At 44.9% G+C, this 16,190-nt stretch overlaps 1 protein-coding gene across 5 annotated transcripts in view; it reads left to right on the top strand.

Annotated features, from left to right (window-relative positions):
- The window catches only part of AKTIP (AKT interacting protein), a 43,580-nt gene that overhangs the window by 23,191 nt on the left and 4,199 nt on the right, over nt 1-16,190 (top strand). The window contains exons 1-3 of one of the 5 annotated variants that reach the window (XM_077132447.1): nt 10,683-10,902; nt 13,600-13,713; nt 14,885-15,090. In XM_077132447.1, coding sequence (XP_076988562.1) covers nt 13,672-13,713; nt 14,885-15,090 — 248 coding nt within the window. In that variant the 5' untranslated portion in view covers nt 10,683-10,902; nt 13,600-13,671. Of the gene's footprint in view, nt 1-10,682; nt 10,903-10,924; nt 11,068-11,213; nt 11,494-13,599; nt 13,714-14,884; nt 15,091-16,190 lie in introns of those variants that run through there. The other 4 variants (XM_077132446.1, XM_077132449.1, XM_077132448.1 and 1 more) reach the window with 4 other exon arrangements.

The following is a 16,190-nucleotide window of genomic DNA, read 5'->3' as shown; positions in this document are numbered from 1 at the left end:
CTTTGTCAGAGTTCCCAGCTTATGGCCTGCCCTAAAGAATTCAGACTTGCCCGTCCCCATAGTTGCATGAGCCAATTCCTATAATAAATCTCATAATATTTACATATATAAAGTATGTATGTCTGTATCCGTCCTGTTTCTCTGCAGAACCCTTGAGTACTATGGATTTTAGTACCAAGAGTGGGTTTTAAGTATCAGATTCCTAAGGATGCAATTTCTGAATTGGTTCTGGGGTTTGGAGGGATTGGTTCTCTAATCTGATTAGATTAAAAGCCACCAATAGCTCTATTTCCAGTGATAAACGTGGTACTGATAGTCTATAGTGTGAATTGGCAATAGAAATATGTAAAATATCACCAGTGGGTACTGCTACTCAAATGCTTATAAGAGGCAAGGCTCTGGGTGACAACATATTTGATACTTTAAAAGAGTTAGTGAAGTTAAAAAGTATAATAATGTTGGCTGGGTGCTCCTAAATATGCTGGATACCATTGTTAAGGAAAGGAATGAAGTCAAGGCTTCAAATTCCTAGTTCAAGTACCACTTGAAGTACATGACAGTTTCCACATGTCCTGGAAAAGACCCTGATTTCTGGTAGCCCCGATTTGAGATTTCTGAAAACCAGACTCAGCGTCTCTTTGTGCGAGTGGCTGAATTACAACGTGAATTTAAGCCCCAACCATGCAGGTCTGCTAGTAAAGTGAGAGCACTTAACTCTCACTTTATTGGGAAGGGACAGGAGCCTGAACACTGGAAGGGGGACATATGGGCTGATAATGATAATGGTGGGGGCATTGAAACCCTAGATTCTGCAGTCGTCTTTGCCCAATAAACCTGCAATTGCCTCCCCTGTGGAAACAGCCCTCACACTTCTCAGAGATTAACCCTGTTTTATCAGATGAAACTGTGATGGAATGTGCTGAGGTAGCTGATTTGCAAGACACCGCTGGCTCCCTTCCTGACCCACCCCCATCTCATCTCTTTTCTTTCAGACCCAGAACTAGATGGAAGCCCCGATAGGCAGGAAAAGTGAGGTACAAGTGTGACTGGTGAGGAGATACGCTATACTCCAAAAGAATTTGCATGAGTTTTCCAATTTACATAGAAATCAAGGGAATATGTGTGGGAATGCATATTAAGGGTATGGGATAATGGTGAAAGGATGATAAAGTTGGGTCAGGCTGAATTTATTGATATGAGCCAACTAAGCAGAGATTCTGAACTCAGGTTGTAGCTGGAGGGGTTAGAAAGGGCTTGAACAATTTGTACGTGTGGTTGGCTGAAACATGGTATTCTAGTTTGCTAGTTGCCAGAATGCAATATACCAGAAACGCAATGGCTTTTAAAAAGGGGAATTTAATAGATGCTAGTTTACAGTTCCAAGGCTGAGAAAATATCCCAATTAAAGCAAGTCTATAGAAATGTCCAATCTAAGGTATCCAGGGAAAGATACCTTGGTTCAAGAAGGCCAATGAAGTTCAGGGTTTCTCTCTCAAGTGAGAAGGTACATGGCGAACACAGTCAGGGCTTCTCTCTCTCAGCTGGAAGGGCACATGGCAAACACAGCAGCATCTGCTAGCTTTTTCTCCTGGCTTCCTCTTTCATGAAGCTCCCCAGGAAGTGTTTTCCTTCTTCATCTCCGAAGGTCACTGGCTCATGGACTCTCTGCTTCGTGGTGCTGCAGCATTCTCTGTTCTCTCCAAATATCCCATCCTCTTTAATAGGACTCCAATAAACCAATCAAGACCCACCCAAATGGGTGGAGACATGTCATCACCTAATCCAGTTTAACAACTACTCTTGACTAAATCACATCATCCAGAGAGATGATCTGATTAGAGTTTCAAACATACAGTATTGAATAGGGATTATTCTACCTTTATGAAATAGGATTTTGATTAAAACATGGCTTTTCTAGGGGGCTTACATCCTTTCAAACCAGCACACATGGGTCTGGCCAAGATCCCAGAACTGCCCTGGTACAATGTAGAGGAGGGGATCTAAAGGATTAGAGAAGTTGGAATGTTAGAGTGGATTTGTCATGTAATCACACATCCCAGGAAAGTCCAGGGGACACACCTTTCACCAAGACTGTGAGGAATACATTTGTGAGACTAACTCCATTGTCCCTAAAGGGCTCTGCAGCCACTCTTCTCTGTAGATTAGATATTACCGTGGGAACTGCTGCCTCTGGACTTGGATGCTTACACACAGTGGAGGTGTGTTTAAGCAGGAGTCAGGTGGCAGAACTGTCACTGAAGACAACATGGGCGTGGCTACCGTAATAGACAAGAAAACCAAAGCATTAGTTAGAAGTGGCTGACTCACAGAGACGATGGTATTGGCTAGTACATCATGGGGTACCTGGAAGTGAGATAGATGGGCAGTCTACTAAATTCTTACTTTATCCGTATAAACAAAAGTGTTCTAGGTCAAGTGAACAAAGCTCTAATTTGAATCACAGACAGTCAGTTATGGCCCCTCTTGAGACAGCTACAGACCCAGAGGGAAGGACCCTACTATACTGCCCCAAATTTATACTGATAGTCTTCCTCCAAGCCATCCCCCAAAGTGCAAAGGCCCTGGGCAAGTGTGTATCTGGAATGTTCCAGGAACAGCAGAGTCCAGCAAAGCTGGAGTGGCGTGAGGAGGGCAAGTATGTAGGGGTGGGGGGAATGCAGTCAGAGAGGGAGCCGGGGCAGGTGAGCTGCTAGGTTACCTGCGGCTTCATAGGCCTTTAGTCTGCGTGAACAGAGAGTCACGTGATCCATCCTTCTGGGAGAAGGCGGGGAAGCCCAGCTGGCCCTCTCGGCTGTCGTCCAGGTGAGGGGCCCGGTGGCCTGGGTCCGGTAGCAGCCACCGGGCATGTGAATGGTTTGGGGATTATTCTGTTTTGCAGAGTAACCCTGTGCTGCTCTTCCTCTCCATTTGTGTGTGACCTTGCACTTCACTACTGAAGGATAGTTCTGGTCAGGAAGCAATAGCCACACCTCCTCCCATCAGCCCAAGCTTCCTGAATGGCTGTGTTTGGCACAGGTGGCCCCTGTTAAGGACTGTGACAGTTCCAGAGGGGGAAAGGAGCAGAGGCTTTAGGAGTGGCCCTTGCTGTGACAAGGTGATGGCGGCGGCTTGGGGAAGGGTCTTCTCCTGGGAGCCAGGACTGCCCTGCAGGCAGGATACCATCTGGCTGATGCCACCAGGCCACTGCAACCATGGCTGCTTCTCCCCAACAGGGATGAAAGTAAATATCCATCTGGAGGAGCTGGGTAGCATCACCCTGGGGGAACGGGCTTACTCTTGAGTGACTTGTGTCACCAAGAAGGCTGTAACTTCCGGGTGACGCCCCACCCCTGGGATCCCCATAAACACAAAATGGTTCTGAAGCTCCACACCCCGGTTTATAAGCCCTGCCCTTGGAGGCATATTTGAGGCAGGCCTTGTGTCGACGCAGTGCCAGGGCCTCCGGCAGCCTCTCCCTGTTCCTCCCGCACCTACGCAGGGCAGACGCTGGCATTACGTTCTGGGCCAGCGCTGGAAATTCCACCCTGAGCGCTTTGATTTAGGAGTTTGAACCCTAGCGTGTGTGGAAAGGTTGAACTGTCATCAGTGATTTGCATTTTAGGAGACGAAGACTCAAAGGCCCAGTTTCCACAGGGGTGGGAGAAGCATGCAGTAGAGGGTCTAGCCGAGTGTGAGGGAGACAGCACGGGGGAGGCTGAGGGCCGAAGGCGTGAATTTGCCTGGTGGGCAGCCCGGGAGTGGTCTCCGAGAGAACACCCACAGGGTGCTGAGGGGATCGCAGAGGAGAATCTCAGTAACAGTGTTCCTTTTGAAGCCACCCCTTCCTGCTGCCCCCCGCCCCCAGCCTCCAGGGAGGGATGCTACTGCTACTCTGTTTGAGACCAGAAAGTGCCCTGTTTAAAGGAAATAACTCTTTCAGGTGTGAATTTTTTCAGGAATGTAAACGTAGACTCAAGATTTTTTTTTAAGAAAATGCATTTTTAAAAACATAATATTTGTAATATTACATTTGTAAAAATGTAATATTTCTCTATGCGAAACATCATCTAGGGGAGTTCGTTTTGCTACTTGCATTCTTCCTGCTGCCCACCAGAGGGCGCCCCCTCCAGCACCCCCAGGCAGAGGTAGGCAGACTCCCCTAGGGATAAACTCACCCGGTGCCTTCCCAGCCCTCGGAGCCTTCTTGTTGGCAGGTGGGGTGGGATTAGATTGCTGGGTGTCAGTGGGAAGGGGAAGGGCCAAGTAAATGGGGCCAGAGGCTGCTGCCTGCTACCTGGGAAAATACAAAATACATTCATATGCACCCATTAGGAAGAGCAGCGGTGGACTCTTTGCCTTACGTCGATTCTCACATTCTTGCATTCCCCAAGGAAGCAAAAGTGTGGCTGGTTTTAAAATTCCTGCAAGCCGTCTTTACTTCTCCCTCTCCGCACTTGGGCACATAAGGGGATGTTTTGTACCTTGTCACATCAAAGAGGGAAAACACGTGAACGCTCCTAACACAGAGTTGAAGGCCTTTGGCTACACCAGTGGGTTTCCTGCAATAAGGCTTCACTGCTTGTAGGACACGGCGAAGATCTGAGTGTGAAATGAATTAACCTCTGTCCCTAGGATGCTGCTTCCCCACTAGCATTCACCAGCACCACAACCGCAGCTCGCCACCTAGTGTCTTCTGAACCTTGTTAGTTTTTTGTAGACAGGATTCTGCTCCACCAGCATTAAGTATCCAAGTCATGAGAACAAGTCCGAGTTACTGACTCACTGATATTAACGAGAACCGAGTCAGTGACAGTACGTCAGCCCTAAAAGCTGAAAATAGGAATGGCCAAAATAGCCAATAGAAAACATCAAAATTTTCTAATATATGCGATACCAGATATTCAAGGCACATTTCTGTTTAATGGTTGATTCATGCATAATTGTTGGGGTGCAGTTCTACTAAAGTAGTTGCTCAAAGAGTCATAATACATTTGTCATCTGTGCAGCACTCCTGCTAAAAAAAAAATGCTGAGTCTAATCGAGTCTTCAGACCTGACAGTTAACGAGAGAGGGATAGAGGATCAGGCTGACCATCAAGGAAGCAGTCAGCCAAATCCAGCATGTGGGACATCCTGGTCTGTTAACAGAGTTTATGTTATGGGGGGAGAAGGGGCAAGCAAAAGGATTGTTTTAGAATAAAGCGATTACAGAGATATAACAATCAAATGCAATGACTGAGTCTTCATTGGCTCCTGGTTGAGAAAAATGGTAATTATAAAAGCCTTTTTGGGGGGGAGGCAGTATGTGGCAATTAGAGCATTTTTAATAGATCTGGGCATCCAAGGAGACTGGGGATTTATCATGACTTTTCTCAGGAGAGGTTGTGACACTATTTCTGTCAGGGGGTGTCCTTACTCCTAGAACATATGCACTGAAGTACTTAGGGGTGGATTTCATGGTGACTGCAACTTATTCTGAAATGCTTCAGAGGGAAAAAACTAGATAGGAAAAGGAAATATGGCAAAATATTAACTAACATTGAATCTAGGTGGTGAGTTTAAGCGTTTTAATTGCACGTTATTTTTGTGTATGGCTGAAAATTTCATAACAAAAAAATGGGAATAAATGATAGTGACACTGTCATTTCCTTTGGGAAGAGGGACTCCCTAAATCACAGACACCCCCTGTCTTTAAGTGAGTCGCTATTTATGTATTATAAGTTGGCAGTGTGTCTAAGTCTGGAGTAGCTGCCCACAGCAGACCCTGAACTATTTATCAATGAATGAATATTGCTCTGTCTCTCTCTCTTTGGATTGCTTTTCCTGAATCTGCCACTTGAGCTAAAATTGACCTTAAGCCTTTGTGCTGGTTTGAAAGGAAGTATGCCCCCTAAGAAAAGCCATGTTTTAATATGGATCCCATTTCTTAAAGGTAGAATAGTCTCTATTCAATGCTGTGTATTTGGGACTGTGATGGGATCATCTCCCTGGTTGATGAGATTTAGTTAAGAACGGTTGTTAAACTGGATTAGGGGATGACATGTCTCCACCCATCTGAGTGGGTCTTGATTAGTTTCTGAAGTCCTATAAAAGAGGAAACATTTTGGAGAATGAGAGACTCAGAGAGAGCAGAGAATGCTGCAGCACCATGAAGCAGAGAGTCCACCAGCCAGCGACCTTTGGAGATGAAGAAGGAAAATGCCTCCCGGGGAGCTTCACGAAATAGGAAGCCAGGAAAGAAAGATAGCAGATGACGCCGTATTCGCCACGCGCCCTTCCAGCCGAGAGAGAAGCCCTGACTGTGTTCACCATGTGCCGTCTTACTTGAGAGAGAGACCCTGAACTTCATCGGCCTTCTTGAACCAAGGTATCTTTCCCTAGATGCCTTTGATTGGACATTTCTTTAGACTTGTTTTAATCGGGACATTTTCTAGGCCTTAGAACTGTAAACTTGCAACTTATTAAATTCCCCTTGTTAAAAGCCATTCCGTTTCTGATATATTGCATTCCAGCAGCAAGCAAACTAGAACAGCCTTTATTCTGTTTTCAAATGCTCTGAAACTGCAGAGTGAGGTGGTTTTCCAAAGATAATGTCAATCAAAGAGAAACTCACTTTCGTGGCCACTGGTATATCAATAGCACGCTAAGAGAGCAAGTGGTTATTCGTAGTGCCATGCCATGTTCAAAATGTTTTTAGATTTATGAAAGGAGATCACTGTTTTTTCAGCCCTGTCTGAGCAGAAACACTGAACATTGGTTGTTTTTCCATAAAACATAAACGTTCACGGTGATCTATCAGCTACTGTGATTGTGTTTTGAAATGCTGTAATCTTCATACCCTCCCTTCCTCCCTTCATCCCTTCCTCCCTCCATCCACCCCTTAAATGGCTGGGAATTATGGAGAATAAAGTAGAGAAGAAAATGAGATGCGACCAAAACCGGGGGCACATTTGTAATGTTAGGAGTGAGAATCAAAATGAATGGCGAGGATGCAGAGAGGACAGAAGCCCCATTAGGCCTCTGTAGCGATGTTTCTCAAAGTTCAAAATTTCTCAAGGATTCATGATTTCTTCCATTTCTGAAGGTCATTATTAATTATTGGACTATTAATTATTTATTGTCCTTTCTTCAATCCATTCACTTAAAAAAAAACAACTTAAATGCCTAGTTTGGCCTCGTCATAAACATTACTAACCATGAAAAATCATGGTTTTGATGTGTTGATTATATTTTGTCTAGGACATATGAAAATAAATGCATAGCTAAATAATCATCTCGTGTATCCTGAGTGATATGTGTAATCAGTGATACGTCCATGCTGTAAGGAATCTACCTTTTAGGAAAGGCTTTAGGGGCAAATGGCTGGAACTAACAGCCTTGGTATATGTGTGCATGGCTGTGTGTAAAACACAGATAAACATTTCAACTAACCTTCCTCATTTTGCCCCTTCCTTCTGTTAAAGTCTTTTAATAGTAAATCTGTGATCTAAACTGCTTTTTACAATAAATTTTCCAGGGACCAAAAGAAGAATGGCTTTAGTGAACATTATGCTGATTAGAACATGAACAAGAGTCCTGAAGATTCATAGAGATCACTTATCTATTAAGTCCTGAAACAAAATTAATCTTTTGACACAAATGTGGTATCAGATATGCTCCAAAAATTTAGAGTAACAAATGTCATAAGTGATTGAAAATATTTTAAATGTTATCTAGAGGCTACCTTCTCATTTCTCTTAAAACGGTCCTGATTTTCATAATGAGCTATCTTCTTGGTGCAGAGCTAGGCGTGTAAGTTGGTAGGTGTTTCAAATACACTTTCATTGCTCTGTCCTTTGCTTGTCAAATGTTTATTTGGGCATCACACTGGATGCTGGGGAGATGATGGAGAGCAAAACAGATAGGATTCCTGCCTCAGGAAACTTATTGCCTAGTGAGTGATGCTACTCCACTCATTCCCCGTATAATCAGAAAATTGCTCTGAGGAAGTGATATTTGAACTGAGATCTGCCTAAGGGGAGAAAAGCAAATGTTTCAGGCAAAGGGAGTACCCAGTGCAAGGGCACAATTCTGTGGTGAGGGCATCAAGGACCTGCAACATCACGCCTCCAAGGACCTGCAAAAATGCTAGGGTGGCTGGGCCTAAGGGGCAGGTGGATGGACAAGTGCTGGCTCTGCCATGCTGGGTCCATAGCCATGGTAAGGAGTTTGGGTTTTGCCCTAGAGCAGTGGGGAACCATTGGACTTGAGGGGCTTGGACTCCTCAACAAAATCAAGATTCTGTCAGCAATGAAGGAAGAGCAATTGGATATCACGTAGGCAAGCAACAATGTTTGTAGAAACGCCCAAGCATGATCTATCCAAATAGAACTCGTTTCTCCATTCTCCACGCTCCCCACACCTATTTAATGGGACTCTGTTTTCTCATCTCAGTAAACGGGCCCCGTCATCTATTTAACGCCAAGGCCAAAATCCAAGAATTGCCTGGGATACATCCCTCTTCTTATCCATGGCCAAATCCTATTCATTCCACACTTTAAATACCTGAAACTCATTCACTTCTCCAATTCCACCACCAAGTTCATGCAATCTCTCTTGCCTGAAATTCTGCAATGATTTCCCAAATGCTCTCCTACTCTTGTGCCCCTACAATCTGTTCTCCATGCAAAGTGATCTTTTCAAAATACAAATCTGATCATGTCACTTCTCTGCTTCAAGTCCAGGGATCCAGAGTAGATCTTGATTAACTCAGGCCAAAACACTGTAGACTCATTTCACTTGCCCTTCATTGGTTTAAAGGTAGACAGAGACCCAGTGATTCATTTCTGGTCTTTGAGGCATGAGAGCACTTCTTCTCAGGAGCTTCTGGGAAAGGCAGTCTTACTCTTCAAGAGACCATTGGAAGAAAGGGATCCTTTTTTTTTTCTTTCTGCTAGGCATTATCATGTCTGGATGTGCCTAGAATGGCAGGCAACAGCTGCTTGCTCCAGGCCTGAAAGTGCAATCCCAGAGACTGTCAAGAAAGCAGTGCCTGAGCCTGGGGAGCCACCCCTGGAGCCTACCCTAATGTGTGAGATTAATCTCCTTGCAAAGCCAGTTTGAGCTGGGTTTTCTGGCAGATGCAGCTAAAAAGCATCTAACTGATTGGTGTCTGAAACATTCAGTGTCAAGTGGCAGGCAGTTGGATATATGCATCTGAAGCTTGGAGGAGAGGTCTGAGCTGGAGAAATAAGTATCTGAGTCCTTGGTGTGAGATTTAAAGCCCTGGAAAAGGGATGAAATTGCCCAAGAAGAGGGCAGGAAAAAAGCTTGGGAGAGACAATGAGCCGCAAAGAAAATGAATTTGGCTCAAGCGGTGCCAAGGAGAGCCACCTGTGGCCACAAGAAGGAATTTCCTGTTCGTCTTTCCTTTTATACGAATTGAGACTAATATTAAGAGGATTATAACATTCCTAAGTGTATTCAAACTGACAAAAGGAAGTGGCTTACGAGTGTTTTCAGCTGGTGGAGGAAGCAGGATTTCAGAACCAACCCTTGAGAATAATATCAGGAATGTTTGGTTTCCTGCCATTTAACAAGTAGGTCATTTTCCAGAATCTCAGAGGCAACCAAAAATTCAGTGAGCAGTCTGGTTAGAGAATATTTCTTGTCCTCTGAGTTAGGCTAAATGGCAGAGACCCAAAAGCCAGTGCCACAGGTTTCTAGAGAAGGGGTAGACAACTTGATGGGTGATTAGAATTTCAGTATCAGAGTTTGTAAGGGATATCCCAAGAGGAGGTACCACCGTGAGAAAAGTCCTGGAGGTGAGAAAGCCAATAGCAAATTCGCAGAATCAGGCTGGATACAGGCAGAACTGTGAAATGAGGCGGGAATACCGGAAGGGAGACAGAACCGTGTGTGCCATGAAAGGCAGACTCAGTTTAGATTTTATTCACTATGAAACGCCCCCCGTGGAAGGCTATTGAGCAGTGAAGGGCTAGATATGCTAAAAAAATTCCAGAACAAAGTGAGGGCTAGAGGATTTAAACACACACACTGGGCCAAGAGCATCGTTGCCATGGGAAAGGTTCTCAAGCATCAATGTGCACCAGAATCAGGAGGGGAGCTTGTTAAAAATGTATATTCCTGGTACTCACCGCCCCCAGATTCGGATTCTATAGGTTAGGATGACGTATATTTTAAAAAAGCTCCTCTGGCAGCGCCTGTGCCAAAGATTTCACTGTGGGGATTTAGCTCCCATCCTCGGGCTCCCTTGGCTCCTCCGTTCGTTGACAAGGAAACGGGCATCTCTCGACCGTGCGTAAAGTGTTCTTCCAATCTGACAGCTATCCCTCGGCCCCTCCCATTCTGCACCCGCCTGGGACCCGGGTGAGGTAGTGGTAGCTTTCTCGGACCCCGCGTCGCTACCGGGGGCCATGGAACAGGGGTGGCAGGCAGGCACCGGGATGATCACGCAGTCGACAAGGGTCGCCCACAAATCCCCTTACTTAGGGACGTTCGCCCAGCTCCCCGCCCCGCCCCGCCCCGCCCCGGTTCGGTCCAGGCCCAAGCCAAGAAATCCCGCAGTCACAGCAACACTGAATCGCTGCAGCTGCCAGCCGGAATAAAACTCTGTGTAGGTCTCCATGGTGATTGACGGACGCTGTGGCCAATTATGGCCAGGCGCTTGTTTGTTTCCTGCCCCCCCCCCCCCCCCAGGGGCCGATACTTCTGTGACTGACAGTTCGCACCGAGCGGCGCAAGGGGAGGGTCAAGTACTGCTCCACCCAAAGGGAGCGGATTTGATTGGCAGAACTGAGTGCTAGCGTCCCAACGCCCCCGGAAGAACGTCCTTGACGGGCAGTTATGAGAACCACTTGACGTCGGGAGGCTGGGGCGGAAACTTCCTAGCCCAGGGGCGTGGGTGAGAGGGCGGGGCCCGACGCCGAGGGGTAGAAAGGGCGGGGCCGGGAGCGAGCTGGGGCCGGGCGGGTGCTGCGGCCGGAGATGCTGTCGCGCGGCGACGGCGCTCCGCAGCCGAAAGCACTGCTTTGAAGGCAAAGCGGTGAACTGGCAAGCAGTCTGGTAGGTACGCGAGTGCTGAGAAGTCCTTGAGCCGAAGCCCCCTGGCGTCATTAAGCCCGGCATTTGTCTGCCCTCCTGGGCGCTGGCGACGCCGCAGCGACGGCGGCCGCGCAGGGACACGGGGGCGGAGCCGGGCACCTGTCAGCCTTCGCAGGCACCTGCTGCGCACTGGCTGGTGGAGCTGGGGCTGACCCTGGGGGCTGCGGCGGGGGCGGGAGCTGGTACGGGCCAGCCTGAAGGAGGAGACGGGCCCGGCCCGCCCTTACTGGCCTGGAACCTGCGCCCTAGCTGGGGGGAGGTCGTCGCCAAACTCCAGGGGCCCTTAACCCCCCTACTAGCCCCCCACTGGCGGGACTCGCGGGCCCTGGGCTGGCCTGGAGGTAGCTGGGAGGTCGGGACGTGGCCCCCACCTTGCAACGCATCCAGACAGGTTTGTCTAGATACTCTGCGTGCATAGAGACGGGTTTCCGCCCCGAGCAGGGATGCGGGTCGGTGCCCGTCCTGCCTGTCTCTGGCGAGCCGATCCGGGACCGTTTTCGTCTTTTCTTGGACCCTGCACTGTCTACACTTAACATGGAATTTTTTAGGCCCGTTTCGGGGTGATGTATTAAGTTAGAGCCTATGGAGGCACTGGCACTATGGCGCATAGAAACAGCAGCGCTAGTTTCTAGTTTAGGCTTCTGCCCTGTATGGGTCATTACGTACAGGCCTAAGATACTTTCTCAGTTGTACGAAAAATGTTTTGTTCTTATAGCCAACAGAAAGTCTAAATATGTTTCCAGATGACTAAGATGCGTCTTGTGTCTTCCTCCTGTGGCACTTCTGTTGGATAATGCCATACTGTGCAGAGACTTCGAAATCTAATGAGTGGTGGTGCACGGCTGGTTTAGTGGTAGAAAGCTCGCCTTCCATGCGGGAGACCCGGGTTCGATTACGGCCAAAAAAAATCTAATGAATGGTGTAGTTATTCCCAAACAGTGTGCCACTATTTCTCCAAGTGATTATATTGTTGCTGGAAACGTTCGATTTTGAAAGTTGATTGCAAAGCTGGGCAGCAGCCACCAGAACCTCCTATATTTTATTCTTAAAGGCAAAGTCATAGAATCATAACGTGTTAGCCCTGGAAGGGACTATAGGTGATTGATCTACCCCACTAAATTTACGCAAGAAGGTACTGGGATCCAGGAAGTGGGTGGTCCCCTATTAAATCAGGTCTTTTCAAGATAACAGGGAGGTACTACACATTACTACTGATGTGAATACCAACATTGTTTTCACAAGCATTCTCCCCCAACCCCCCATTTTTATGTCCAGCTACTTTCCTCTGTGTCATTCGCCTTTAAAGGTTGATTTGCAGAGCTGTTGCTCCTCATTGGAGGTAAGTGAACAGGTCAGTGGAAGAACTAGAATCCTCATTCCTCTGATGTAATTACTGGGTGGAATTGTCTCTTGCAAAGCAAAGCAGCAATAACAGGCACTGGGTTATGGTATGGGAGAAACTACCCATGGGAGTCATGGGCTACTCAGAAGACAAAATTATTGCTGCTTAGGAACATTTGGCATATGGTTTTCTACTGATTTGCTTCTTCTGAATTTAGTAAAATGTTGCTAAATTTTGACCCTTTTAACCTTAGACTTTGGATTGTGTTGAATAGGAATTCAGAGGCGTTCTGCTTTAAACGTGATAAAGCCTAGGGGCCATCACCACAGCAGATAAATTGCTGTTCTGCTCAGCTTTGCTTCTTTTCCTTTGTATTTTTAGTAAATGACCCACTGACTCTGACCTTTGAGACATGTTTTCTTGTCCACTACTTGAAGCTTCTGGTGGAAGATCTGTCTGAAATGTGTCTTTTGCTTTCCTCTGTTTCATTTTGTATGTACTGCGCAACAATTCCATAAATGCCCAATCCTACAAAGTTTCTATATTTTGAAAAAGGCAGTTTCTTGGAGATGGTTCCTACAGGACCCAGTTACCTGAATATTGAGACATGCATGTTTTATCCTCTCTCTGCTTTTTATTTGACTACTAAGTGTCATTTGAGGCAATTTTAAATCAGCCATTTTGGATTTTCATCCTTTGTTCCCATAACCCTGAAAACAGTGAATGATACAACTTTTGTATTTGTGGGTACTGTGCATTCTGAACTTGTCTTTTCTAATAATTAAATGTCTAGATAGCATACCAGTAGCAGCTGTTAATAGTCCATATCTTCTGAACTTCTAGTGTTAGAGCCAAACTATATCACTGAATATTTTGAGCCATGGCCAGCAACCTAGTACACAGATTCCTGTAGGCATCTAAGGATGGTGGGGGTGGGGGTTGGAGATTGGGGTGGGGTGGATTGGAACCAGAAGAGGGAGGCATCTGAAGATGCCTGTAGACATTTCTAGGTTTATAACTATATGTTTTTTATAACATTATATTGTTTCTCTGTTTAGGGACTATTTAGAGTGTGAGATTTAGTTCGTAATCATTTTAGAGGTCTTAATTGTTGGTGTTGGTATGTTTTTATGTTTTTCTTCATCTCTTTTTAAGGTCAAGTGAATACTGAGGACGGAATAATTTGATGACACAGACTGTTGAATTTATTTGTTCGGAGTACACGTTATGAACCCTTTCTGGAGCATGTCTACAAGTTCTGTACGCAAAGTAAGTATAGTCAGTAAATTTAGATGGGAAAACCCATTTGCTTCTCTGTCAGAGAAGAGGGCTAGAATAGAAGTCAAACTAATTTCTGCTAAGGTCCTCTGTAATTGTAACAAAATTGTTTTTTTTCTAGTTTTGCTTTTGATAATTATTTTGTTAGTTTTTGAGACTGAGATTGTGTGCAACTGAAATTGTTCTGGTAATCACAGTTCTAAGATTTTTATTTAGGTTATATTAATATATGGTGAAATTCATGACATGTTATTGGAGTAGTTTTTCTCCTCTACTGAAAGTCAGATTCTGAAGTTAGAGAAGCTTTGTGGGGCCACTCCAATATGATCAAGTTAAACCTCAGGGTACTGATTTAAGTTTTCTAAATAAAATTTTCATTTTTTACTGCAAAATAGTATATTTCATTTTAGGAAAGCTTAAAATATGCAGAAAAAAGCAAATTAAAACCATCTATAATTCCACCCTTGAGGAGAATACCACTATTAATCATAGTTTTTTTCTTTGCACATGATATACATTTTTTAGACGGCTAATTAAACAGCCTTTGGTTGTACTAGAGCCAAGGAAACACCTCTGAGATGGTAGTTTAGTTTCTGACTCATTTGTTAGACATTTGTCTTTGACTAAGGAGGACAGTTCATGCTGATGATACTCCAAATATTCAAACACAGCCATTAAGAACAAGATCAAAATTAGACTCAAGCAAATGAGAGAATAGCATCATTCTTTGTTTCTAACCCAAGCGCCAATGACATCAAGTAGTGGCTCATTTCATTTATTTACATCATGTTGAGCTTCTTAGCATCTGACCTTCCAGAGCATCTAAGTGCAAGGGGGCTTTTCTAGAACTTGAACAGTTGTCTTGTTTCCTAGTAACCCCTTTCCCCCATTTTAGGGCCTCCAAGAAAACCATTTCTTTCTCGGGTTCATTTAATTCTGTAAATATTCTTATAAGATGCAGCTAATGAAAGAGTTTTCCTCACACTTTAGGCTTGCTTTGGGTTTTGCTCTACTTTTTATAGGACCTGCCTGCTCCCAGAATTTTTGAGTTGTCTTGATTGTGGTGCTAGAATGTCCTTGTTAAAGGTCTTGGAGCTAAGATTGTACTCCTGTGATTTATGAATCATCCTAACAGTTGCTCTCATAACTTCATCTTGAATAGCGATCTGATGGTGAAGAGAAGTCTTTAACAGGGGATGTGAAAACCAGTCCTCCACGCACTGCTCCAAAGAAACAGCTGCCTTCTATTCCCAAAAATGCTTTGCCCATAACTAAGCCTACATCTCCTGCCCCAGCAGCACAGTCAACAAACGGCACACATGCTTCTTATGGACCCTTCTACCTGGAATATTCTCTTCTTGCAGAATTGTAAGTTCTTTAGCAAGTTATTTTGTTAAATTTGGATGATCCCTGAAGGCAAGAAAGAAATTTATTCTGATGGACTCAGTAAATGGCAGTTGTGCAATCTTAAAGCTCAACTCCCCCCATTAGCAGCCTTAATGATGTAGAGCTGTGGCTGCTAGTGCTGGTGATGCAGTCTATTTTAACCAAGACCTAGGTGGTGTTATCTAAATATCCTCTTTAAGTATGATTCTTATTTAGAGTTTGGGTAAATAAGTTTTAAAAGCAGATGTGTGCTTTAATTTCCCACATAGTTTTGGTGACCAAAAGGAGGAAGAAACTAAGGTTTATTGAGAACCATAGTAGTAGGTTAGGAGCTTATTTAATTTTGATATTCCTTTTGAACTTTCTATGAGGTGGGGGATTCACCTCCTGAAGAGGTTTTCATAGAGGGTGTGACACTAGGAGGGTAGCAGTTTATTCTTTCTTGAGTCAGACGACTCGGGAGGTTTGTGCCTCATCCTAGTCATTGCCTTGTAGAAGACGTCCTGACAGACTGAATATCACCTGAGGAGATGGTCTCAGGAGGGAGAAGTCAGACCTTAAGGGTCAACAGTTGAGTGAACTGGAGATGATAACTTGGTAAAGAGAAAACTTAGGAAGTACTTACTATGCTGTCTTCATGTATTTGAAGATCTGTCATTAGAAGGGGAATTTCTTATTTTTATGGCCGCTGAAGGCAGAACTAGGCAGTAATTTGACTGAAGTTGCACAAATCTAGAGAGTGAAGGAGTGAGCAGTTGTGCTGGACATCAGTAGTGATAACACAGCGCCTGGCCCATTTTAGAGGCACAATTATCAAGTGAGTTTAGATGGCATTTGATTTGATAATTCATTACAAGGGCAGATTGGAGAATTCCTAATTTCCATCATTAAAAATTCATTTATTATGAATTTACTTAGAGCATCTTTGATCTTTCCCCCAACATGCTAATATAATGGTGACAGGATCTGAGGCACTACTGTAACTGGCTGATGTGATTTGGAAGCAGTAGTAGTCCCTGCAGTTTTATAAATTGAGTCCTTGTGTTTGAAGCTGGGCAGCAAGTTGAACAGGCTTCTATTGT

This window comes from Tamandua tetradactyla, chromosome 16 (genome assembly GCF_023851605.1).
Source record: "Tamandua tetradactyla isolate mTamTet1 chromosome 16, mTamTet1.pri, whole genome shotgun sequence".
Lineage (NCBI taxonomy): Eukaryota > Metazoa > Chordata > Mammalia > Pilosa > Myrmecophagidae > Tamandua > Tamandua tetradactyla.
This window is presented reverse-complemented; position numbering and strand designations above follow the sequence as displayed.